This window comes from Struthio camelus, chromosome W (genome assembly GCF_040807025.1).
Source record: "Struthio camelus isolate bStrCam1 chromosome W, bStrCam1.hap1, whole genome shotgun sequence".
Lineage (NCBI taxonomy): Eukaryota > Metazoa > Chordata > Aves > Struthioniformes > Struthionidae > Struthio > Struthio camelus.
This window is the reverse complement of record NC_090981.1, coordinates 40,990,738-41,016,866: the sequence shown is the minus strand read 5'-3', so window position 1 is coordinate 41,016,866 and position 26,129 is coordinate 40,990,738. Positions and strand designations below refer to the sequence as shown.

At 40.5% G+C, this 26,129-nt stretch overlaps 2 protein-coding genes across 23 annotated transcripts in view; one reads left to right on the top strand and one right to left on the bottom strand.

Annotated features, from left to right (window-relative positions):
* The window catches only part of LOC138060828 (pentatricopeptide repeat-containing protein 2, mitochondrial-like), a 76,944-nt gene extending 66,667 nt beyond the window's left edge, over positions 1 to 10,277 (bottom strand). For 16 of the 21 annotated variants that reach the window (XM_068926299.1, XM_068926311.1, XM_068926309.1 and 13 more), the window contains exons 1-7: positions 10,153 to 10,270; positions 8,114 to 8,370; positions 7,843 to 7,935; positions 5,517 to 5,646; positions 4,578 to 4,695; positions 3,056 to 3,134; positions 1,883 to 1,974 (exon numbers count right to left, since the gene is read on the bottom strand). In XM_068926299.1, the coding sequence (XP_068782400.1) occupies positions 1,883 to 1,974; positions 3,056 to 3,134; positions 4,578 to 4,695; positions 5,517 to 5,646; positions 7,843 to 7,935; positions 8,114 to 8,252 (651 nt within the window). In that variant the 5' untranslated portion in view covers positions 8,253 to 8,370; positions 10,153 to 10,270. Of the gene's footprint in view, positions 1 to 1,882; positions 1,975 to 3,055; positions 3,135 to 4,577; positions 4,696 to 5,516; positions 5,647 to 7,842; positions 7,936 to 8,113; positions 8,371 to 10,152 lie in introns of all 21 variants that reach the window. The other 5 variants (XM_068926302.1, XM_068926314.1, XM_068926313.1 and 2 more) reach the window with 1 other exon arrangement.
* The window catches only part of LOC104152917 (small ribosomal subunit protein mS27), a 47,108-nt gene continuing 31,247 nt past the window's right edge, over positions 10,269 to 26,129 (top strand). The window contains exons 1-5 of one of the 2 annotated variants that reach the window (XM_068926292.1): positions 10,348 to 10,434; positions 12,114 to 12,191; positions 15,651 to 15,769; positions 18,053 to 18,123; positions 20,132 to 20,190. In XM_068926292.1, coding sequence (XP_068782393.1) covers positions 15,736 to 15,769; positions 18,053 to 18,123; positions 20,132 to 20,190 — 164 coding nt within the window. In that variant the 5' untranslated portion in view covers positions 10,348 to 10,434; positions 12,114 to 12,191; positions 15,651 to 15,735. Of the gene's footprint in view, positions 10,435 to 12,113; positions 12,192 to 15,650; positions 15,770 to 18,052; positions 18,124 to 20,131; positions 20,191 to 26,129 lie in introns of both variants that reach the window. The other variant, XM_068926290.1, reaches the window with a different exon arrangement.

Here is a 26,129-nt window from a genome sequence, read left to right as displayed (position 1 = left end):
GCTTATCCACTAGGAATAATCACAGCTTTAAGCCCTGTACATTTTTCTGAGTTAGTCCCTAACACAGTTATTCAAAAGAAACCAAGAATGAACCAGGTACAAATTCAGCACTGCTGTTAACAATACCAGCACTATTATCTCCTGTATTCAGGTAGTTCATACTGAAACTATTGAAGAATTTTCCTCAGCTTCTTATGTTGCATCTTTAGCAAAAGCATTTTAAGCTCAAGAGTGTTCCCTCCTGGCTTGAAGTTTTAGCATTCGCCACCAAAGGTAGAATCAAACAGATTAGGCTTCTGAAAGATCTCCATCTAATCCTCTTTACTACACAAAGCATTAATACAGCTTATTCCCCTATTGGTAGTATTTTATCTTAATGTAAAAACAGATTTACTGTGGCTGTTAAGAATCATTTCCTCTCTATTCTTATCAACTAAATGAGTATGATGGGCTAGCTTCTCCGTTGAAAAAACAGAGCCAGAAGCAGCAGAAAACAAATGCCTCAGGAGCACCCTTCCTTTCACGTATGCCATGGATGCTCTCAGAGAGCAGGCTATGGAAAGCACTATGTAAAGATTTTAGAGACCAACAGATGCTACAACAGACAGAGTAAAGGAGACCTCAGAGAAGCGCAGCTGGGTTCTGTGAAAGCCTTTAACTGAAAGGGCACGGTGTGGATCAAGGAACAACGCTAAAGTGCTAAGTATTGCCTAAGTTGAAGCATAGCAGCAAACACGAGCTTATAAGCTTGGTTCCCAGCACAGCGTCAAAGTCCTCGTATGCTTTGAATTTCCCAGAAAAGGTACCCTTTTAAGTAGAACTGGTAACATTTCTTGACTGACTGTAACCATTAATCTCCAGTTATTTCTAACAGCAGCAGTTTCCACAGCTCTTTGAGCTTTCTCCATCTACTGTCCCACTCTCCAAACACTACAGCCATATGACTATTCCTATTTCCCCGACCTTCTAAAGGCAGCCTCAATTCACTAGAACTGAAGATTTTAGAAGCACCATAGAAATTACTGATGGGCTACCATTTCAGGCCAACTTTTTTACATATGCATCATCAGTTTCATTGTATGCTTAACTGAGAAACTTGAGAAGTTTCATCGAGTGATATCATTTTTCCTCAGTCAGTGACTTTCTTCCTTAAAAACTGAAAAACAGTTTTCTACTGATTCAAACCTGAAGAGCAAAAGAAAAGAGTTTGGGGACCTCACTTTGCTACAAAAGGAAAAGTGCTCTAGGGAAACAGTCGTGGAACCCGCGTAGCCTAGCTTCTTACTCTGTTCTCTGTTTGATCACGGTCGAGCTCAAGGGGCAGCCTGTCTCTCACTGAAGACATTCATTTAAGTTTTCCTCCACTCAGCTGCCTATTTTCATCAGACGTGTATGAACAGATTACCTTTGCAAACTCCTTGCAAAATTTAGGTGCAATTGCAGAAACTGCTCAAGAGGTACTTGGAGGGGGAGGGAAAAAGAGAAGGGGAGATGTCTGACAGAATATATCACGTATGCCTTGTTTAAAGCAGCCAGACAAAAACAAAAACCCCCACTACCGCAGCTCAAGTGCAGAATGCATTAAGATGCAGAGGTCCCAGAGAAAGAATGCTATCATTTAATCAACTGCTGTATCAAATTTGTCTCTTAGTGATCATATCTAACATTCTAAAGACTTGCTTTGTGACATTAGTTTGCACAGAAAGCTATATATGGGAACCACATCATAGACAATGAAGCTATGTATGACTAATAGGTCTAGAATATTTGCATTAGATAGGAAATCATGACAGGGAACCTATGGAAACTTTAAAACCCCCCAAAAATGAGAGAGAAAAGGCAATTCAACTGCTTTGTCATAGGACACTATGACAATACTTACCAGCTTGTAGCATATTGCAAACGCAAGTAGATAGGTTTCTTTGTTGAAAGGTATACCTTGTTCTTTCATTTCTGTGAGAACTTCCAAAGCATCTGTCAAAAATGCAGCAATGTTATTTCACAAGTTTAAGACTGTACAAGTAGTGACTAAAAAAATTCGACATGACATAAGCTTAGAAGGTCTATTTCAAAAATAAGAATTCAAATTGAAACCTGCTAATTCAAAAAACATTAATATGTCTTCAAAACTTTAAAGTAGTGTCAGCTGGACATCAGTATTGCTTCCCAGCAAGAAGGCTTTCAACCTGTATTTGCATCTAGTCCTATTGTTCTATTACTTTCCTATAAATTTTAAAGTAAATTCTGGATACTTGAGAAAGCCGGTTAGAATCCTCCCAGAGAGCAGACACCTGTCTTCTAAACACATCACCAGTCCTTTCAACATTTCAGGTAAACTGTTTAAAAGCTCCGCATTACTGCATATGCTTCACTACACCACAACACTGCATCAAGCCTCTGCTTTAGTTATTTTCACAGCGGCTCAGTCTCAACCTTCGGGATCACTACTGGACTCAGATTTGCCGAACGTCAACAGACCAAACGGTAACTGCTCAACAAATTCCAAATAAAGGCATTTGTCCCAAAAGCTTACTTCACATTGCAATTTAGACTCTCTCAGGGAAAGTCTTCCCAGTTGGGTGAAGTGATTCCCCCTTGTAATCATAAAGGGGCAAACTGATTTTAAACATTTTGCTCACATGTCGCAGTAGCCACTCTGTGCACACTACTAAAACAAACAGAAGCCTCCAGCCTGTTTTATAAAAGGAAAGAGTATTCCTCCCTGCTCTGACAAATCCAAAATTGCCAGAAAGATTTGTTGTAGAAATTCCTGTTCCAAGTTTAAAAAAGGCTTTGAATGGGGAAAACAAAAAGCCATGGGAAACTACAAATCAAAATTAAGCTTTCAGAGAAAAGGGGTTAGGGGAAAGAAAAAAAAAAAAGCCCTCCTGTATAATCACAATCCTGTACTACTGTGGAGGGGAGGTAAGAATACCATTGCAGGTATATGTATATAAGGTACACAAAATATACACACACACACACATACATACACAAATATATGTGAGAAGCATCCTCCTCAAAATGCATTTGCTTTAACACACACAGTACTTACTTTCATAATGGCCCTTTTTAAATAACATAGTCATCAGAATATGGAATGATGTACTGTCAGAGAAAAAACCACGCAAGTTCTGGAAAAGAAGCATGCAAACAAAGCAAGCTTAAAGACAGTTCCTACAGAAACTGCATGCAGTGACTACTACAGCTATTGTACATAGCACTGAGAAGGTCCTCCTACTGGGAACGAGCCCCATCTTCACAAGTTCAATGTATAACAGTCTGGGCTCCCTGACCATTGCTCTGACAAGGAATCACTAGAATACCCGTGACTCAGTATGGTGAAAAGCTCAATTTAAAATTAAATTGAAATTTCCCAGAGATTTCCACTATTTGTTTTAAATGATAGATTATGTAATTTAAGTTAATGCAAGCAGAAACCACAGGCAGCTCCAAAAGCTTAGTAGATACACAGCTTCCATCTAATTAACAACATTTTTGGGGTAGACTACCATCACCTGAAACTGAAGGAATTTTCTGCTATTCACAATACCAAAGGATGAGCAGATCAGCACAAGGGCTTGAGTCATGACAAGCATAGTAGCAGAACAAAGAAAAAACATATTTCACAATCCACTCCAAACACGCTGTGCATTGGGAGAACGTGAATATCCATAATGAAATGACAGAAGCGTTAAGTCTGAATTTCTGTGGCAGCCTCTGAAGAAGAGCTACAGTGACACTGCATATTACTCTCCGTTATCTAGTACTATCCATCAGCTATTAAGTCCTGCAAGTACTATGGGACCTGTCTCAATGACACAGGTCTCAATTTAAGAAACAAAACCAAAGGCACTCATACACATGCCTAGTTTAAGAACATTAGTAGCCCGAGCGATACTTCTCCCATATTTGGCTAGGTATATCCCATAGCTTCTCGTTGAATTAAGATCATAGAGCTGACTTTCCACTGGCCCCCAAGGAGTTTTGAACACAATGTCATTGCGTAGATTTTTTCTCATGTATTAGATGCGGCACATGATCTATATCTTGTCATAATAGCATACAACACTTATACAGTGTTTTAGAGTTGCAAATAACTGTTAAGAAACAAGTCTCTGTAATATAGTTTCTTCAGGATAAAAATGGCTGAGTGCCTGAGCTGATTAATATTACATTGTCTCTACAGGGTTCACAGGGAGTTTCAAATACAGAGTAGCAGGGTACATCTGTTGGTGCAAATAATCCAAGAGACTTCAGAAGACTGCCACATAAGAACTCAGAAGTGTTCATTTCCAGAAATGATCTCATGTGACACAGGATGCCAGGAAACATGCATCAGCTGTGTTCAGTTGAGGAACTATTTTTTGTTCAGTACTTTTTATTGAAATGATGCAATTATACAGAAGTACAATAAGAGTCAGTCTTTCCCTGCCCCTTTTTTTTTGGTGGAGAGGAATTGTTGTTTCACTTTACTGCAACAGAAATCGCTTCAAGAATCTGAGCTCACATACGTAGCAAACAATCACTCAGACTGGAATAACAATGAAATTTTCAAAATACATAGGGGAAGTTACCTGATCTTTGATAAGTTCTACTGCAGGTGTTTCAAGGTCCAGCTCATAACACAGCCTCATAAATAAGGGCCCAAATTTATAATCATGTAGAGCTGTAATTCCATTCTGTTCATGGTACCTATTGGGAAGGTTGCATAAAGTTAATCACATGATGTGACAATTGTGATGTGAAATTTGTCAAGGGAAAACAGCTTCAAATAGGCAGTGAGATCTGCATGTGTAATGTTAGAGGCCGCTTCTCTCTCTGTACCAGTCAATGGCATTTAGCCAAACAGCAGGTTAATTTTATCAAAAAATATTGTTTTGATTGAGCTAAAAAATGAACTAGTAATACGTAATCTCTTCTATTCCCAGTAATCTGCAGTAGATTAGTAGAATGGATCTCTACCACCAGAATTCTCAGCTACTTTACCTTCTATTCACAGAGCAATAGCACAGGAGGTTGCACTCATCTTTCCCTGCTAAAATACTTCAACTTTCTCTCCTGAACTCTGCTCTACAGAAAAGGGTACTTTGCATTTTATAATCATGTTTGCATAGCTCCTACACTGTAATTGCTGAAAAGGCTTTAATTGAGAAAACCTCCTAACCTACCATTGCTGCATCCAGACCAGTATATAACAGGGCACATCTCTTGGCTTGAAGATGCTACAGCACACATCTCTTACCTCTCAGCTGACAGCTTTGTGTGGCTCACCATTCACCCTGCATACAGTGGGATTCAAGTTCACTCCCATAACCTGACTCTCCTTTGAACCAAGAGCCTTTGAAGACTTGCAAACCCAGGGTAAAGAAGAAAACACCTTTAGCCTAAGGGATTAACTATGCCGACAGTCAGTGAATTAGGGCAAACGCTCAGCTGCAGACATAACCTGAGATGTTCTGATAAAAGTAAAATATAAAGAAAGAAAATAGTGTTACCTGCATTGGTAAAAGTACCTGTAAATAACTTTTCTGGCTAGCTCCACATCAGATGAAGTCTGACATAAATGCAGCAAAATTTTTAATTCATGTTTGAGAACCATTCCATTTTTCTTTAATTTTTCCTTAATACTTTGAAAATACAGATCTGAAAATAAAACACATTACAGCAGCAGTCTATAGGTAATTCCATTATCTGTGTTCCATACTTGGTACCTGAAACATGGAGATTCAAAGGTGCAGAAAGATTAATTTTACCACCAATAAAAAGGCATAAAGTTTCCCATAAAGAAGCATGTCTAGTTATTCCCACAAAGTGGGAATTTTCCAGATTTGGAAGATTTAGAGGATGCTTATTGTGGACTCAAATCCATTGCATATTTTAAGGAATATATCAGGTAATACAAAAATCTAAGAGGGAAAAGAAGTTTTGTAAGTGACATTTTCTGCCTTCTGCTTTTTTCTTAGTCCCACCCAGGATTCAAACTAGCACAAATGCTTCTCTTCAACACTGTAAGTATAAAAGAGTTTAATAGTTAATCATTCATAATTGATGTAAAGGCAAAGAGTCTTGTATATAAGCTATGTACTTCTATACACAGCCATAAGCATAGTGTGACTTCCCCTCTCCAGGAAAAAAAAAAGAAGTCTCTGTCCAGGACAGTTTTCCTATGACAGAACAAGACGACAGGCCAGTCCTTCAGCAATCTCATGGCTCTGACTCAAACACCCAAGACTAAAATCACATGTACCATCTGGCAGTCCTGTTCCTCTAATAATGCTGCCCCTCTTGTGGGAGGGTGAACTGAACTTGTGTAGCAGCACCTCAGTCACTGCTGTTTTCAAGCTAGTAACCTCCACAAGAGGGGCCAGGAGAGCACCCCAATGAGCAACATACTTCGGCATTAAATGTATATCCATTGCTAAACGCAAACAGTCCTCAAGACCAAGATGCAGGACTGACTCCTGTGAGGTCAGAAGGACGTATAGGTATATATATGTGTATATTTTTTCATGATGTGTTCAAAGATGCACAGAAATTTAAAGAAACTTGTGATCCAAACTATATTTGTAAAGAATACATTATCAGAATAATTATTACTGCTTTTCCCATTTCTAAACCAATATTTATTACTAGTCCTAATCACTCCTTTTCATCTTTTCCTTTTCATCTTTCAAATGAGTACAAAAACCATGCACATAGAAGCAGGTGGTCAGTTGTTTTCAATAGTTCTCGGAGGAGAACAAAAGAGTAAACCGTGGCCCATAAAACCAAGTGTTTGGCTTCTACAAAACTGTTCCAGCCAGAGTGATTGATCAAAGTCAATAGACTGCAACAAAGTCAACAGATTGTAAGTACAGGACGAATCATGTCCAGTATGAGCATGCCACTAACACAACAAAATACAACAATATTGGCCTTGACGCTGTCCGATTCAAAGATACCACTTAAAACAAACTCTCATTCTGACTTTGCCTCCCCCTCTATCCCAGAAGACTTGTTTGTATAAAACTGAATTTGATATCTGTACATTTCTTAACACTAAAAAATTAACTGCATCCTTTGGGACAACTGTCAAAGTGAAAGGTTTTTGCATCACTAGAACACCTGCAGATGATTAAACAGCTGCAGGAAGTTCAGTCTTACCTAACCTCGTCTAATTTCTCAGGGTAGATTTAAGTTTCCTTAAAGAAAGGTGTTTGCAGACACTTTAAACCAGCATGACAAAATCTCCACTAAGAAAAACGTGCAGATCTTGCTCCTTCATCAGGTTGGAAAATATGAACTTGTTTTCCATGATTTGAGTCTATAGACACCATCTGGAATCAGATGTACAACTGAGAAGTTACATTAGACAAAAGGGACAAAGCTAAAGGATAAACTAGCTAAATTTATAGAGCGGATTAAGGGAGAATTACTAGCATAAGCCTACTGTAGACAGCTAAGTAGCTACTAGGCTTTATACTAACTTTCTCTGTTGAAGATGTATGTGAGGCAAGATTTATGGATAAGCAGTATTTTCCACCAGAAAATCTAATGGATTTGGAAGTGTGGACACAGGCATTTCAGGTTTAAGGTAAAGTAATGTAAAGTTTAATGTAATAATGTAATGTAGTTTAAAGCTCCACTTTTTCCAGCACAGCATAACTAATATTGTTTCATTCTACAAAGCCTCAGATGATCTGAACATTTTTGCTACAGCCAATCTGCAAGAGGAAGATGCAAGATGTTACTTTAAATGGGATAAATTTTGCATCATATTTTGATGGCTTTGACTGTCTGCTTGTTTCACAGTACTCAGACTAGGACTCAGGGTGATGATCATCAAATAAATACTAATACCTTTATTGCCATGAACTTCATTTCTAATTGCCACTTTTGTCTGCTGAAATTGTCGTAACTTTAAATCATCTTCTGTTAGCAGATGGCGCTTTCCTACCAGGAGAAACAAAAAGGAAGGTTAAGTTTGGTACCATACTGTCTACTTTGATAGTATTGATCTTTGCACATAAACTATTGCTGTTATTTACCATGGCAGGATAACACTTAAACAACTGTAAGAATCACAGTTGCTCATGTCACTGGCAAAAAAAATCCAAGCATCATGTCATACCTTTTCCAGTATTAATATATACGAGGAAGAAGCGTATCTGTACTAGATGTGCAAGAGAAAACCTAAAACGGAGACAGCATAACTCCTGCCTAGTCAAGCTACAAGAGGACTCTGATAGAAACAAGATCCTTCTTTCCATCCCATAGGATTTTTCTTCTCTCTTTATTCACCGGAATTCAGAGCTTCCTTTCCTCATAACTGTTGCTCCCATTATTGTAGAATGCATCATCCTGAAAGCTCCCAAGCCAATGAGGAGACTAGGGGAAAAACGCAAAGATAATTACTTGGATTGCAGTAACTCTCAGGAGACCTAGTGAAGTTCTGGCACTGTACAGATATCAGATAAAAAATAGCCACTGAGCCTATAATCTCAAAATTAACTTTGGGTGCTATCCTCAACTGCACTGTTTTGTAAGCTCCTTTAATAACAGTGTTGCCATGCCAACACTATTTCTGAACTTCTTCCTGTCATACACAGCTCTCTAGCAGTAGAGTCTACTTGAAACCAGTGATTCTGCAACAGAGAGTAACTGTAAGAGTTTACACTGCCACAATCTACACTTCTAAGGTGTTGGCTGATAAAAGAATGATTCTAATCATTAATGGACAATAGCAAGTATTGACCCAAGTTAGGTTATTTATTCTTCTGTACTCCTCTCGCTCTAAGTAGCAGGCCACCTAAATAAAAATGCTTGTTTGCTACCTTAGCCAGGCAAGCTAACAATATACTCTACAAAATCAGGGGGGAAAAATCCACGCCATGGCACCTGCACCCATGAAATTTAATGGTAACAACTCCAACTCAGTTCCAATAGGTTAAAAAAAAAAAAACCTTTATCCAGGATGAAATTAACCTGGATTATTGAGCCATTTACATCCCACAGACCTTCTCAGCTGGTCTAACACTGAAAGACCATCCCTGATTTGGCCTCTTTCAAGCTGAGACAGGGATCATGCTTATGTTTGCAGTCGCACATGCATCACAAGCACTCAGCTGTCACAGGCTATCAGCAGATAGCTTTGGGCAACAGAGCTTTACCCTTCTTGAATTCAATTACGTGAATCCTACCACTTCGTTAACTTCACACCTTACAGAGTTAAAAAACAAAGCAAAATAAAGCTAAACAGAAGTCTTCAAGGCAAAAGGAGGGAGCTTGAAACAGTCACCAGCCTGCGGTGCACAGCAGCATGTGAAGGTCGCTCTGAGGCTTTATGAAGGGACCTGCTTATCTCAGATATGTCACAGCCTTCTGGAAAGGACAGCCAGTGACGGTCAGACCAAGGGTGAATCTTCACCTCTCAAAAGAGTACAACTGAGCAATACACAGACTAAGACATTTCCAGGTGGACGCTCTCCCTGCACGTGACACCTGCAGGGAGCCCAGAGGGGAACAAGCCTGGGGGTTTCGCCCCGGGTTACGCTGGGGGGGCCCTCTGCCAAACGCCTCCTGTCTGCTTGTCCCTCGTCTCGGCCTTTGGGCGAGGGAGCACCTCGACCTTCAAAACTCGGCCACAGTGCAAAGTGGCGTCAACGGGCAGATACCATCCTCCCAGAATAAATACGCATTTAAGAAGCAGTATTTCTTAAAAAGCAGATGAGGCAAGAGATGCGCAGAGAACTGAAGCAAACAATACGGGATTCACAGCCCTCGCCTTGTGGCGCGGCCGACAGACCCCTCCGCCGGGATGCCCCCTCCAAACGCCGGCTACTTCCCCCGCCTGCCGCCTCTCGCCGCCCTCCTCGGCTCGCGGTCCCCATTACAGCAGCCCGCCGCTCCCTTTGGCGGCTCGTTTCCAGCCACCAGCAAGCACAGCCCACACCAAGCGACGCCGGCGCAGCGGGCCTCTCTCGACCCAGCCAGCACTGCCCGCCACAGCACGCCGCCGCCTCGGAGCCCCGCAACCGCCCCGCCAACCGCCGCCGCTCGCCAGGCCTGCCGGGAGCCGTAGTTCCCGCGCCGCCCCCACGGCGGCAGCAGCAGCAGCAGGCCAGAGCCCCGCGCCGCCGCCGCCAGCCCCCGGCGCGCAGCCTACGGTACCTCCAGGCGCGCAGCTCCAGCAGCCCGGAGCGGGTGGACGCAGCGCCGAGCGCCGCACCGCCTCCCGCGCCACCCGCCGGGAGCCGCCCGCTAGCACCGCCGCCATTTTCTGCGCGGGCCTGACGCCGGCGGGGGCGGGGCGCTGGCGGGCCCCGCCCCCCACCCCTCTGCCCGCCCCGCCCCGCCTCGCTCCGCCCGCTCTCTCGGCCGTCGGCGCCATGGCCGTCGCCGCGCTCGGCCGCGGCTTGCTGCGGAGCGGGAGGGCCGCCGGCGCTGCGGCAGGTCGGTGGCTAGCAGGGCGCGCTGCGGCCGCGGGCCGGGCCGGGCCGGGCCGTGGCGATGGCGGCAGCGCTGGGCGGGCGGCGGGGCCGGGGCCGGGGCCGGGGCCGGGGCCGGGGCGGCGTCGCGGGGTCCTGGCGGGGCCGGGCCGGGCCTGCCGGTGGCCGGGGTGAGCGGGGGCGGCGGCCGGCGCCGCCGGCGGCGGGTGCGCAGGGACGGGGGCTGGGTAGAGCCTTTCACCTCCGGCCTTATACAGGTGCGTAAAGATGTAAGGGACTTCGAGAGCTGCGTGTCAGTAGCACGAGGTGCAGAAAAGTACTGTTAATTTGTTTTTACATATCTTTACGTATATTCCACCTGACTTCATAGCATAATATCTAAGGACCTACCTTTTTTGCATCACAGGAATTAATGCCAAGTAGTATTGAGGCCGCCAAACCCGAGGCAGTAAATGTTCAGTAAAACCTGCCTAAATAAGATGACAAAAGCCCAACCAAGATCAAAGTTTTTGAAAAGCTGTCTTTGCAAAAAACTGACATCTGGGAGATGCAACTCAGCAATGTTTTGTTAAAGCAACGTTGGGTAACTTTGTTGTGCCTTTGCAGCTTAATTCGTTACCACTGTCTCTGTGTTGCTTCCTAATAGGTAGATGCCCATATCTCAAAAATATCGCCTTTGGCTCTGGCACTGTAGCTGCTCAGAAGTGAACCAGCATGAAGGATTCAGACCTGCCTTCCTGACATGTAGTTGTTTGTACTGTAGAAAAAAGTTTTTCAGACACTTATATTTTCTAGTGCCATCCTTGGCTCTGAAGAAACACACAAAACTTTATCCTAAAAAATCCTAGATCTGTTATATGCATCACTTCTCAGTATAATGAAAAATATCTTTTAAAAAAACCCACCTCTTCTCCTTTTTTGACTGTGGTAAAGCTATGTACATAGTATTCTTATGTTATGACTGTTGGACTCCAAATACTAGGTCTTTTGGAAAAAAAATTTGCAAAGGTATTCAGGAGCTGGGCATCCTTACATGTCAGAAAGATGGTAAAGCTAAGGGGGATAATTATTTTGCTTTCAACAGTAACAAATTTTATTGGTAGCGGATACATTTTCAGATAATGCTTTTAAGGTAGTTGCTAAGAATTCTGTGTAGCTAGTAATGTTTATTTTAAAATAGTTCACGTTTCTTAACATTAGATTCTGCAGCCTTCTGCTTGCATTTCTATGTCTTTCAACAAATCTTACTCCAATGTTCATCATGCATCTTCAAAGCATCATCGTGTTAGTGATGCACAGGTGTTTTATGCTTATGCTTTTAAGCCTGCATTTAACTAAATGTGAACATTTGACAAAAAGGGTCTATATGTGCAAAGTTATTTTTGTTTGTTTTTTCCTACCTTTATCATTTTCTTAAAAATAGATTTCATTTTGGGGGAAATTTGTCTCATGCTGAAAAAACTTTTAGGGGAAGACTTTTTACTGTATTAAAAATGACAAGGTCATGGCTTGTCCTAATACAGGGAATGCAAACTGTTACAGTTGCTGCTTCTAACAGCTGTGCCATAAAGGCAGTTTAATGCATCCAGCTCAGTAAATATGGCAGAAAAAAGATGATCTTTAATAGAATTTTGATTTTCTTCTTTAGAGATGTCTTACATACTGATTTCTTTTTTTCATTAGGCAGAAGATCTCTACTTTCTCCAGCGTATGTGGACAGCTCAAAATGGGAAAAGAGAAAAAAAGAGGAGCATAGCCTGGGTGAGAAGAGTTTCTTCCTTTTTTTCCTCCACTTGACTTATTAATTGCAAACGTAAAGTCTAAAATCATTTTAGACTAGCTCATGGTCCGTGAATCATTCAAAATAAGCATATGTATGAAGTAAAATGCTTCTGCGATTCTGTGTCAAAATCTGCCCTATATGTTAAAAATCTCTTGCATGTTCAAACCTATATGCAGAAACAAGTCAGAATTTGCCCAACTAGTTAATATTTGGTTTCCATTAGGTGGTTTTTTTTCTTTCACAAAATACAAAGATTTTATGAATGTCATATTTTTATGTCTGAAAATTAGAAGACTGAGTGTATTCTTTGTTGAAATTTTAAAACATTTAGTTTTTAATTGTAATGCAGTGTGAAAAAGCACCTATTACATAAGTATTGTAGGTCATTACTGTTTAAAAATGGTATTTTAAAAGAACATTTTCTTCACAATTTTGCAGGAGGAACAATTGTATTTCTTATTGAAATTCTGTTATTTCTGTGGGGGGAGAAAAATATTTCAGATAAGTTTTATATTGAGCTATGATACTGAAATCCCTCTTGGGAATTTTGTAGGTAAACTCTTTGGCTAGATTACATGTCAGATGACATTCCACCATCTTTCTGGTGAATATATTGCATGGAAAGCATTCATGACAAATTTTTTTCTAGGCTAAAGATACAAATACGTTATTTTATGCCATGAGTGAAATTGTCTTAGAGAATCCCTTAATACATAATCTTTATCTTCCATTTTTCATTCCTGAGTTTTATATGCCTTGGACTATATTTGTTAATTGTAACACAAATTATTGGGCTGGAAAAAGAATCAACAGATGAAATTCAAGGGCTTTTGTCAGGCAGGAAGACAGACAGCGATCAGAATGACGTCTTCAGCATTATATACGTTAATTTATTTTTGTTACTTGGCCATGAACTGATAGGTTGATATTGTCAACATATTTTACTCTGCATGGGCCAGAACCAGATGGTGGGTGCTCATGGCTGTAGCCTGGATCCTTCAGAGACTGTTGTACCTTGTAACTCTTTATGGTCAACGGGACTGCTCCCCTCTGTGCAAGCCCTTTTTGGATTGGAGCCACAGACATTAATGATCTGGGATGTATTTGAACCATTCACCTCCAGATGAAAAATGATTCCTATTTTGACCAACGTCCTAGGCAATAGAAATCCATTGTAAAGAAAAACGTTGCTGTACAAGCGCTCGTGCAGTCAATGCCTGGCTTCACCCAGGCTTGCCAGGACCTTTTGTGACTCTTTGGCTAGCAAAGTTCTAGCTGCTGCTCTGCTAAAGACCTTGGTCCAAAGCGGACGCCTGCTGCATGTTCTCTGAAGAACTACTTTGCATTTTCATTTTGTGCTCACAGAAAAGAGAAAGCAAGTTAACACAGTGCCAGCTGCATTAGCATTTTCAAAGAGGAGACAGCACCACAGACATCTGCTCCGTAGCTGTCAGTTGTATGGCTGCACATGCAATCTTGTGTGTAGTAACTGGTGACTATAGCTAGAGTAAATTCGCTGTATTCGGGAGATGCTCTTTTATCTAGGTATTTCAAACACTGTTTCAGAATTGTTATGCAAAATTATGTCATGAGAATATATCACTTTTTGTTTAAATTTAGTTCCATTTCTCTGCTACAGTGCTGTGGTGCCGTCCTGGACTCTTAACTCATTTACTGTGTCCGTGTAAGACACAGTAAGGCTTATTCTCTACTCCATAAGAATAAGTGCACATGACTGTAGTCTCAGTTTAGCATGAGTGGGCTTAACAAATCTCAATACTGGAAAAGGCATGGGAAAAGGCATGTGTTTTGTGTACAGAAGCACACTTATTCAAAAAAGTAGGGCTTGAAAGTGCCTTAATTTACCATTTGTAAACTGCTGACTGGTAGGAAGATATCTGCTTAGTAGTAATTTGAAGTCCACTTACTAAAAATTAGTTATCAAGGAAGCAGGAGGCTTGGCTGGACTTAGATTCTCTAATGTTACAGTTGGTTTATCACTAACAAGTCAAACGAGGTAACGATAAGTGTCTTGATGACAAGCACGGAGATTATCAAAATCCAAGGGGATGGCAAAACGCAAGTGACATAGAAAAGGTATTTTTGATTAGAAAAACTTGTAATGAAGTGGCTCATCACCTATCTGAGAGGAACACCAGGTGGCGGTGCTGCCTTTGCAGACTTGAATAATTTCCATTCAAAGCATTCTTTGGTACAAAGCTGTAGGTCTTTCCAGAAGCTACTAGGGATGTGGATATTGTGGGAAATGCGGAACATAATTTGTAATTTGTACTCACCTCAACTTTCCTTTATATTTTTCTTGTGGCTATAAAACAAATCAGAGCTTTCTTTTATGAAAGCTAAATGTTTGCTTGTGAGTTCTGCCTGTCATCCCTAGGACAGGTAAACTTTGGGTGACAGTTCTATCAACATCCCAGTTGCTGCCCCATCACTAGATTTCAGCCCTGTCCTGGAGGGATCACTAGTAAGAGTGAGAGGGTAGTTCCTATTCCAAGACCTTGCATAGTGGTCGAACATTCCACTTGTCAGAGTGGTTACGTGCTGTGGATAAGCATACACTGGGAATCAAACTGAAACTATATGGATTTCATAGGCCACTAGATAGGTATTAGATGTCGTAAACAATAATTTGAAGGGTGAGGGACTGCATTTTTCCAGTTGGTATTCTGAACCATCCAGTTGCAGGAAGCAAGAAATTGAGCTTCTGTGAACAAATGAGAAAAAAAAAAAAGCGAACATGAAATCCTACATGCTGTTCTAAAGACAACTGTCAAATCATGCCCAAAAGTGAAGTGACCTCTGCTTAGACTTACGGGTTGTCTGTTAGTTTGTTTAAATCCATGAGATTCTGCAATATGCACAAGTATTTTTGTAGGGGGAATGAAAGTTTTGTAAAAGTTAATTTTGGAGAAATTCATTTTTAGACAATAGTTTTGAGAGAGTTGATATGCTAGCATCCCCTTTGGTAATGACTAGCAGATAAATAGCGTAAAAGTACTTGCAACATAGATCTGTTAGAACGTACATATGATTTTACTTTGGTCATAAAAGCACTTACTTCCTACGCTAATGTTAGCACTCCAGTTTTACTACCAACAGCGCTAAAAGACTCAAGCGTTCATGCTCTTGCATTCTAGTATTTCTGTCCGGGTGTTTTTAATTGGGAGAAAGCAATAATGTTGATTACTGAACAGCAAGTTACAGAGCAAGCGTGGTTCACAGAAGGTAGCTGAATTATTTCAAATCATGAATCTGAGAAAAAAAAATCTGCTCTTAGACACTCTTCTAAGAAAGCAAACCAGGAAAGGATTACTCACTGCAAATTAGGCATGTCTAGAAACTAGAGCAGAAACTGCAGTTTGTCTGGCAACAAAGCTAAGTTTCCAATTAACTTGATTTGTCTCTTATTCTTTAAGGTTTAATCAGCTTTCATTTTATCGTGATTCTTACACCAGTGCTGATGGATAAGTGCTTCATGTTGCCTTCCATGCTAAAGTTTTGATGGAGCGTTCCAGCTTTTCAGACAGCACAAAAGGTCAATCATTGAAATTCTGCACGTGAACACTCCCGGAGGAGGCCTGTGTATAAATGGCGAGCGGTCTTGGGATCCTGCACTCTTGACGTTGTATTCATTTGGCTTATATTTTACCTAAGTCTGTCAGTGTTTCCTGAGATGGGCTCTTCAGCTTCATGAGCACCTAGACAAAAGAAGTCCTAGGCTCGGGCTGAGTGTTGCCCGTGCCGGTCTTAGGCATCACCTTCCAGTTCTCAAAGGGAGATGCATGACAACTCAGTGAATTTGAAAAAATAGTTCTGGAGTAGATAAATGTGATCCCCACCTGTACAGTTGTTCATCTCAGAGTGACATTGCCATGTTATTAAACAAAGCAGATTTCTGAGTGAATACTTGACCAATGCTTTTTTCAGCTATCTCTGAGTGCAGATGAAGGACATCAGCTGACAGTTGGCTTAGCATGTTTAGGCAAACATCTAGCCTTTTTCTGATTCCTAACCTAATTTCTGATGTTGTTGGCTGCAACATCTGTTCTGTCTGACTTCTAGCACTACTGGGAATGCCCTCAAAGAATTTACATTGGTTGTGCTTCATGTGGAGTGGAGCCATGCTCTACCATGACCATCATGAGTGGTGGAGAGAAGGGACCTATAGAGTAGGGTACAGGCACTTCTTATAAGGCTATTCCCGCAGAAAATTCTTTACCATTAAAAGAGTTGTCTGCTGTTATAGTGATTGTGCGGTAGAGAATGGCCTTGGTGGCCCACCTCATCTCACCGTCCTGCATTGTATTTCATCAGAGCTGATACTCCCTCAGTGCCCTTGCCCCAGATTTCCTTTCTTTTTCATGATCGCGTGGTGTCTGCCTTCCCTAAGCACGAGATACCTGCATGTCAGGAAGGTTTTTTTTTGTGTTTTGAAAAGCACCCCAAGTGCCTCAGGAGGATGCTATGTAAATAGAAAATACTCTGGTGTGGAGTGGACAGCAACATTATCTAATCTAGGAGTTTAACACTTAGCTCCAAACAAAGACTCCAGCGTTTTACTGCAGCAACAATCTTTGCATCGCATGTGTGTTGTAATTTACAAAAGTACCTATATGATCACAGTAGCACTGCATGCGGTTCTTGCTATTAGAACTGCATGTATCCCTCAGTATTCACTAGTGGTACAGGAGTGTTTTTAAAATGATGGTTAGTGATATTGCTTGTTCTGTGGACAATGCATTCACAGACTGCATCCCTCAGAGACACTGAATGTTATTGGAGCAATGCTGCTTCCTTATTACCTGTCCTTGCCAGTTTTGCCAGAGTGGAAGCGTTAGTCGATTGTGATGTGATGCTGCAAATTATGCCCACTGATGTTTCACTGAGGTGTGGAGTTCAGATAACCATTGTGACCTTTGCAGAAAATGAATTGCAAAGTTAGCCAGCTCATCAGTTCTTGCAGCATGGCCAGTGGGGCTGATCCAGAGGTGTAAAAGGAGGCTATTGCTGGGTTAAAAACAGCTAGAGTCTCCATATGCAAAGGATAAAGGGAAGTGCTGGAGATAGAGAGAGAATGCATACGGTTGATGGTGCTGGAAGGTGCAGGAGGATAGAAAGTGTATGATGGATGTCTCTGAATATTGTAGATGGAGTGCCATCAGTATGGGCTTCCGGAAAGAGGCAAACAGCTCACACTGAGCATAACAGTAAACAGCTCACTCTTCCTGGGTCATCATTATTTTCCAGGAAGAATACAAAAATAAAACTCCAAATTATATTCATTGAGTTCAGTGTTCGGTTACCTGTTAAACAGTCAAAAGCTTCAAGTTCCTGTGTAGTCAAATTAATATTGTTATATGACTGCTGGAACAGAAAGTTAATAAGGTACTGGCCAAGTGCCCAATTTGATTAACTGGATTTCTTTGGATTGCTGTTTGTGCCTGTAGGGTTCATCAGAATGGTACTGCTTATTTCTGTGTCTTGTTGTTTTACCATAAATTGAAGGAGAAACCCACCCCACAAAAGCACTGTCTAGCAAATGCTAAGCTTGAAAGCAAGTGTGAATTTTCAAGACGTCTACTCAGGTTTTTTAGCTATCGCTATAGTATAAAATCATAATGTTGAAAATCCTTCCGTATATTATTATTTTATGGACAGTATTGTTTTTGTACAACTTCAGAATGAGAATTAAAGAAGACATTATTAGAGAACCAACATTAAACTTCATGGACATAGGCTCTATTCCAAGCTATATGATAGCTCTGTAGATTTTCCTGTAATCTCAGCTGATTAAGCACTCTTCTTTTGTTTTCTGCAGCTGAATTAGCCACCTTAATGGACAGAACCTATGAAAGAAAACTGCCTGTCAGCTCTTTGACAATAGCCCGGGTAAGGAATAAATTCCAATCATAAAGTGATAGGAATGACAATAGGATGCTTATGAAATCAAGTGAGCTCAGAGGGGATAAATGATATCACCTCTGCTGGGAGTTCTGGAATCGTAAATGTCTTATTATGCTGTTAAATTGGTGTGTAAAACTGTCTTATTGCTACTTTGTGCTCATTAGTTAATATCTGGACCGTAGGCTCTTCCGAAAGGAAATAGGTTGTTTTTCTGTTAGGTAAAGCATTCAGTGAAGTGGGGCCTCACTCTGTTACTAAGCTATGTATTTCCATGATATAGGTTCCCTGCCTTCTTGTGTTTCTGTCTTTGTCAGGAAGAGCTTTAGCACCCCACCCCCTGAGGCACTTTGTAGGAACCCAAGCTGCTAAGGGAATGCATTGGATTAGCACACTGCCTATCTGCGTGCATCTTCCTATACTTCCAGGCTCCTTTGGGAGTAAGGCAGAGGTGGCTACGTTTTGCTGCTACAATTTTCTTTCCTCACCTTAGCAGACTCTGACAGGACAAATGTTAATGTGGGTTACATGAACCCCTTGCTCTTACTGGAATTAGTAACCAGAGCCATCCTTTGGATGGTTCAATCTGGGGAGGAGAAGTGAAGGCAGAAACGCAAGATGTGCTTTTAAGTTCTCTAGGTAAGTGGTGTTTTGTACTGAGAAAGCAGAATAAACTTGGCACTTCATTTTCAAAATCAAATTTCAGAATTCAAAATTATCCAAAAAAGCTGAATCGCCACCGTGGCACCTCAGTGACAATTACAGTAATTCGGATCTTTGGTACCAGTAACTGAAGAGTTGTAGAACGTTTTGTACCATAACCAAAAATTGTTGATCATTTCTTCTGAGACGACGTCCATGAGAGAAGTGGATATTCTTCTCCCCTTTTGTTATTTAATCAGCTTTGTTCCTTTCCTTCCTCACGCTCCTACTTTGTTTTTTCTGGAGAGGTAGCATTTCCAGGCTGTCAAATAGACCCACATTCCAATACCTGTAGCTCACAGATCAGAGTCTCATTTTCTAAAATATCAATAAAGTATACAGGCATGCTATTGCCATACTCAAAGATGAGATCTACATGTAGACAGTGTGCAAGGAGAATTAAGAAACGGGAGGGCGAGACAGCTGAAACTACTGTTTTTAGCATACTTTTAGGATAAAAAGAAACACTGACCTGGAGATCATGGTGTTTGTATATTCTGAGCTAAAGGCATTATATAGAGGAGTCTCTGCAGTGTTCCAGCATCTTTATGCTCATGTTAGTTAAACCTACAGGAAGACAGGATTCATTGTTACCATAAGACAAAGTCTGGCTGAAAATTTTGCTTTTATTTAAACATTTGGTAGCACTGAAAATTTTGTAAGATTGCCTGGCATAGATGAGGTTTTACATGAGAGGAAAGTTGTACTTAAGTGTTGTGGAGGTATTAGTCTTTTTTTTTCATACTGTTATTTATTTGTGCTCTGAGAGATTCTAGGCAAGATTGAGACTAGTGAAATACAAGCTAGTGTTGCCCCTGTGCTTCAGAATTTATAGTATGAATAGGCAAGACAGGTAAATGTTAGGGAAAAGAATGCTTTCTAGAAAGAGGACTAAGGCTTGTGGCGAATTACCCAAATCAGAAAGAAGAGTTAAGAACTAAACGTGGATTCAAATTAAAGGATGTGATTGAAGTGGAAAAAATTCAGAGGGGAGCAACAAAAGTACCGGGTGCTGGATTGTATGGACATTATTCTCAGATGGTCTCCATGTTTTCAAGTTATGTAGCATTTCTTAGAGGTAGTTTTAGTCTTTTTAGGGTCATTTTTAAAAGATTTTACTTGTAGCAAAGTGGGAGAAACCTGACTAGCAGTAAGCAAAGATTTGAAGACCTCCATTACTGTCAAACACTTAGATATGCAATGCAAATGTACTCCATTAATTCAAGTGGCATTTTATTCTAATATGCTTTGTGGGTGCTCCCTCTGAAGCTTCTATTTCTTATTTTTCAATCAGTTTGTTGATAACATTTCTTCACGAGAGGAGGTGGATCAAGCCGAATATTACCTTTACAAGTAAGTGTCTTTCCCTCAGACTTACGGGTCTTTGAGACATATAAGAAGTCACCATGAAGTCCTGCCATTTTAAGACTGACTCTTTCCAATATATTGGCTGTTTCAAAATATGTACATCTCCTTGTCTTATAACTCACAGTTGAGGACCTTCTTCGTCTGCTATTGTTATGACTCCCCTCTTTCCTGGCTTCTGGCATTGACTGCAGTCAAGCCTGGTAGTCCGAGCCACTGAACAGCTAATGCATCCGCCAGCTGTGACTTAAATTAGTGATACTGAAATTGTAAGGAATTTTGCCTGTTTACATTTTTTCCTTCTGTTGCTTTTTTGTTGGTTTTTTTCCCCCCTCAAAGTCACAGTTTAACTAAATTGGCTATGTGTATGTTTGCATGTGTAACTGTAGGACTCTGGGAAGCTTTTAAGTTTGTTTCCTCAGAGTGAGCAGAACGGAGAACTGGGTTGCTGTGGTAATGATCAAGTCAGCAAGGCTAAAGGAAGTATGGTTGTTTATCCCCTTTGAACTTTATGTGTTCCAAATAAGCTGTGTAGTTCACCTTATGCAAAGGTTTGGGAGTTTTTTGCAACTATTTTTATGTTGACTGAAGTGTATTTGATACCTTTTCTGCCAGCATCAAGTTGAGTGCTTGCTTGCGTCAGATCAAAACATCTCAGTATTGACTTTGAGAAGGCAGTAAATCTTGCTGATCACTAAAATAAATAATCACTTTTATGGACGCTTACACACACATTGGAGAACTGGGTTTCCTAATGGAGAAAGTAACTGATGCTTTCCAAGCCTATGAGAAAACATTTGCTTTACAAATAATGTCAGGTTGTTATTTTAACAAAGAAATTTACCATCTGACTGCTTTAAGTGTATGTATAGTTGTAAGTGCACAACTGCATTAAACTTCAGATCTCTAGTTATGAACTTCTGGTACTAGCAGGGAAGTAGCTGAACTTCAGAACTTCAAGATGGAAATGAAAGAAACCCTGTTTGCTAATACTAGCAATATCCTAAAATGAAAAAATAAAAGGAGGAGGAAGACTCTCTCACAGAGCACGGGTTAGTGGAGCTTTCCTTCCTTCTGGTCAAGGTCTCATTAATGCTGTCAGATAGACTCTATGGGGACCCTGTATTATGGTACTTTCCTCTTCAAAAGATATTCCTTAGTGGGCAGAAATCAGTTTTCCATTCTGCAAAAAGTGCTAATTAGAAGAAGACAGAAGAAAGTAAAGCCTGTTTAAGGCAAGCCCTTTTTTTAGCTTGTTTTAAAGGTGTACACTGCCAGTACCTTTTGTTAAAATATGTGACGATTCTAATGTAGGTTTTTCCCCGCAGATTCCAGTTCTTGTTGGTCAAGTTGAGCTCTGTAGGGTAAGGGACCTTCTGATGCCCAGCCATCAAGAGGAATGTATGGTAGTTTAATTGTTCAGTCTCAAAATTGTTTAGACAAAAACCAGATAGTCAAGAGTGAGCTATTCATGTCTGATGTATCTTATGGGCTTTTTCTTCCTTCTTGAAAGCAAGAAGTCCAGAGTGAGTGACAAAAGAAAAATGGTGAGCATAGAAAAGCTCCTTTAATAAGAAGGAAAGAATAGATAGAATAGGAATCTTTAGCATATAAATAAATTTCCTGTTGTTCACTTGTGCCTGGTTAATGCATAAGTTTAAAAACAGGTTTTTATCCTTAAGACCACATTCTAAAGGAGAGATTAGCAGTACAAAAGTAATCACAGCTATTTACCACTTCGCTAAGAAATAATAATTCTCCTGTGCCTGGTGAGAGTATGGTTACGTGCACATTAAATATAGTAAGTCATCATTGATACAGATTTTAATAGCCAGTGAAAAGAAAATAGAAATGTACTGATGTGCAGTGTGGCTTGACAGACAGGCATCAGTCAGAGTTTTTCTTGTATGTGTTCCTATGATGCTGCATGCTTTGGATGTTGCAAAATGTTTAGTCTTTTGGTGATGTTAGCATTAGTTTTCCAGGAGACTTCATTCCATCATCATCCATGAAACTACTTGTTCTCAAAATGCATTAATATGCAGGTAGTGAAACAGTGCAGAGAGGTCTGCAATTCATGTGAAAATGTAAAAATCCCAATTATAACATGGTTTCCCTTTCAAATGAAAATAAGTGTGCTGGCTTCAGGAAACAGGAGAAATGGTTGGTATCCGCAAAGTCTCTTTTATTGTTCTTTACGTTTCACACTTAGGCTAGAGTTCAAATGAAGGACACGTGTATAAAGAGATCTCTGCGTTTGGGAGGATGTTTGACACAGAAAAAGAGCACTGCACAGACTTCAGACAGCCACGTCGTGAGGCATATGGGAGGCAATAGGAAAGGAGAGTTAAGGAATAGGGAAGCTTTGACAAGGAATCTCTTTTTCTGGCTTGTCAATTCCAGTTCAAAGCACAATCTTCTTTTTACTTTATGTAATGAGGCTAAGTCTTTAAAAGTAGAAAAGAGAAAGAAGAAATAAAAAACTTTTCATTGATATTACCTAAGGTTTACAAATCCGTTGTGGTTGTGAGCAAATGGTATGTATATTTCCTGATAACTTGGCTGTGCGTGCAATACGCACAACATTCCCAAGCAAAGTGCTGTGTTTTTCCCCTTAACTGCCTACAGAATATAAGGGGAAGATTTTGGTGCCTCTCGCCAGTGTTGGGTGCCTCCAGCAATCTGAGGTGAAGGGTAGTCAGTTCGAAGCAGCCTGCAGGGCTGGGAGATGTTCTGACCAAAAAGGGCAAACTGTGCTGGTGGGAAGAATTGGGGGAAATAAATGGCATTTCCATGCTCCCTGTGTGGGTTTTTCCTGAAGATGGGAGTACCAGAACTTTTAGCTGTAAACTTTGTAGAGTGAGGGCTTACCTTGTATTGTGTCAGGCAGAACATAGTTTTGAAAAGTGGTATTTTGGAGCATTATGATGTATTTAGGGCCATGAAATACAATATGTGTATTATATTTAGACCTGTTTCAACCTTCTGTGCTTTTAAAGCAATGGATCTGCAGCCATACTGTCTTCACAGAGGATCTTGAGCTCTCAAGAATAGCTTTGTGGAAACTGCTATACTACTTTGTAGGACATGTCAGTAAGATGGTAAAGGCCATTTTGAGGCATGATGTCATCTTCTTTCAGTGCTCCTCTTTTTGTTCTCTTTTGAATACCTCCCCCCCCCCCATTTAACTGTCAGACTTAGAAATCTTTTCATCTCCTAGGATCCCAGCAGAAATTCTAATCAGAATGCAGAGCACTTTCTGCCAGATCAAAGCCCTGCAGTTCGCCTCACTTTGTCCTGCCTCACTGAGATGTCACTGTTTCTCACTTTGGGGTGGTTTTTGGATGATAGAAGCATTAGCATAATGGAGAGAAGTTTTATGGTGACGTAACTCTGCTGATTGTGTGGGTAGGTTTTATGCTAACAAAGATTTTGAATGTGGTGGAACCTGTTGTGAAAGTTTAATGTTGAGATTCCTTGAGAGGCTTTTTAATAGCATTAGACCTATGAGCACAGTGTTGAAAAAAGTGTACAGGCTGCCTGTAAAATGTAGATGTTTGTGTGCTATGCGTGGATATGCTCTTTAAATTCTTGCACAATCTATCTGGAATTTTTCACTGCTTTTACTTGATTGATATTTATGTGTTGGAAATGCAATTATTTTTGCATATTTCGATACACATTACCTGGGATCAGTAGTTGGCTATATTTACAGAATGGTACAATATAAAACTTCTAGAAGTTCTTAAATATGCTATTATTGCATCTTTAATGGTGACTAATTACATTTTTGAAGCTTGATTTCAGCCCTGAAATCATTTTGTGACTATAGCAATCCTCCGTATATATGAAATTATGTTTATTCCTTCCAATGCCAGTATATCAGTAGTTAGTCCAACATTCATTCCCACTAATAGGCACCTTGTTTCCATTAACCTGTTCCAGTGCAAACTGAAAAAAAGATAAAGAAGAGACATAGACACGCTCTACAATGGACTTGCTTCTTCCTTTGAGGTGCTTTCATTGTCCTAAGGCTGTAGCTTGCATACGTTGTGTCAGTTAGTGGGTCTTGGCTTTAGCTTCCTCCAGAGAATTGTGAGTGTTAAAGCAATAGAGATATAAAAAAAAATTAATCAGAAGAATCTGTGTATTTTTCAAGATATGCAGCAGCTATCTTGAAATGATGTTGAGGAGTGGTGGAAGGGTCTGGGGGAAAAATACCACTGGTAGCCAGGATGGTACGTTTTACCAGTGGGAACCCTCCTCAGCTGAGCAATCCAAAATAAGTTCATTCTCAAAAGATTCAAGCTGCTCTTTGACAGGTTGGGAGAAACAAGGAACGGAAACACCAGAGAGGTTTATGTAATTAGAACATTCAGGTGATTTGCAAGTGATTGACAGGAATATTTATTTTTAATGCACTTGCATTGTGATGGCCAGTGCGTGCTGTTGCTCCACGGAAGAATTGTTGGTCACTATCCAAGCAAGCGCTGTCAGATGTAAGGGGTCCAGTATCACAGAACGAACAGCTCTTTTCTGGCCCCAGCATTCACTCATTTCTACATGGATGTGCACATATGCTTACTCTCCCTATCATCTTTCAGGCTTATCCATTGTTCAGCCAGAGTCTGAACTACAGTAGTCTTTGGAGAAAATAACCAGCAACTCCATCTCAGAGCCTGGAACCAAATCTCAGCAAGCCTAATCCTCTAACCATACCTTATTCAAGTAGGTGTCACTGGAACTGTGCTATGAAGTGTGGAATACCCATCAGTAAGGATGTAACACTGAAAAGCATCCAGAAGATTCCCTTCCTGTAACACAGAATTTTTTTAGTCATCTGCTTTTCATAGTTCACCTGTCCTTTTGTATAAGTTTTCCTTCAAGCTTGGCAGATAATGGAAAAGAAGTTTTTAGGCTCTGTGTACAAAGGCAGAAAAAATTGAGAGACTTTCCCTAAACACTACTACTTTCTTTTTTCATGTCGTAGACATTAAAGGGATAAACATTTGGATTTTCAAGACCTTTCACTTTTTTTTTTTTTTAAAGAAAGAAGATTCTTCTATAAGCAGAGTACCTATATCAGCCTAAGGGGGGAAAAAAACCTAAAACTTCTGGAGTAGGTAGAAATATAAAGCCAGTCAGCTTCAGAAATGGAAAGAACTGGCTCAGTCCACACCCTGGGTAGGTGAATTTTTCATTTAGTATTGAGAGGAAGGCTTTCATTCCCATCCATGTGAAAAAAAAAAAAAAAGAATATTAACAAAATTTTTCATATACTTTAGCCAGAATCTTTCTTGCCAATGATCCAAAACGTTCTGTATAGTAGCTAAAATACACTAAAGTAAAATGTGAGAGGTAAGAATTTAAGACCAGATCTTGACTGAATGTTGTACTCTTTTAGAGCCTATGTTGAAGGAAAAAGGGTGGTTTTGTCTCAGGATTTGGCTTATGCTCTCCTTAAAGCTAAATTTCACTACATCCAGTGACATTCTGGAGGTGGTTTTGTAAGTTCCTGCACCAGCAAAAAGCCTGACTAGAGACAGCTTTGTGCATTATATTGTGGAAATACTAAGTCTAGAGAGAGGTTAAGTTGCAGCCAAAAATGTAAAGAGTTAGCAGTTCATATGAATATGAATGAGCAGGGCAGAGTAAAGTCTTTATAAGCTTTAGAATTTAAAACACACAAATACACACAGAGATTTATTCATTTGCTAGCTTGGATGACTAATAATGGAAAGATACGCTTGGGAATTAACCCCATCCAGTTTCCTCTGAAATGAGCTTCTGATCCCATGGCAGCCCCTTAGTAGTATTAGCAGCCAGTGCCAGAGAGAGTAGCTCCAAGCCCACGTTTACATCCTAGTAGTTGCAGCTCCTAGGATAAAAACCAGATTTTTTATCAGGCTTGAAGCCCCACCTAGAAC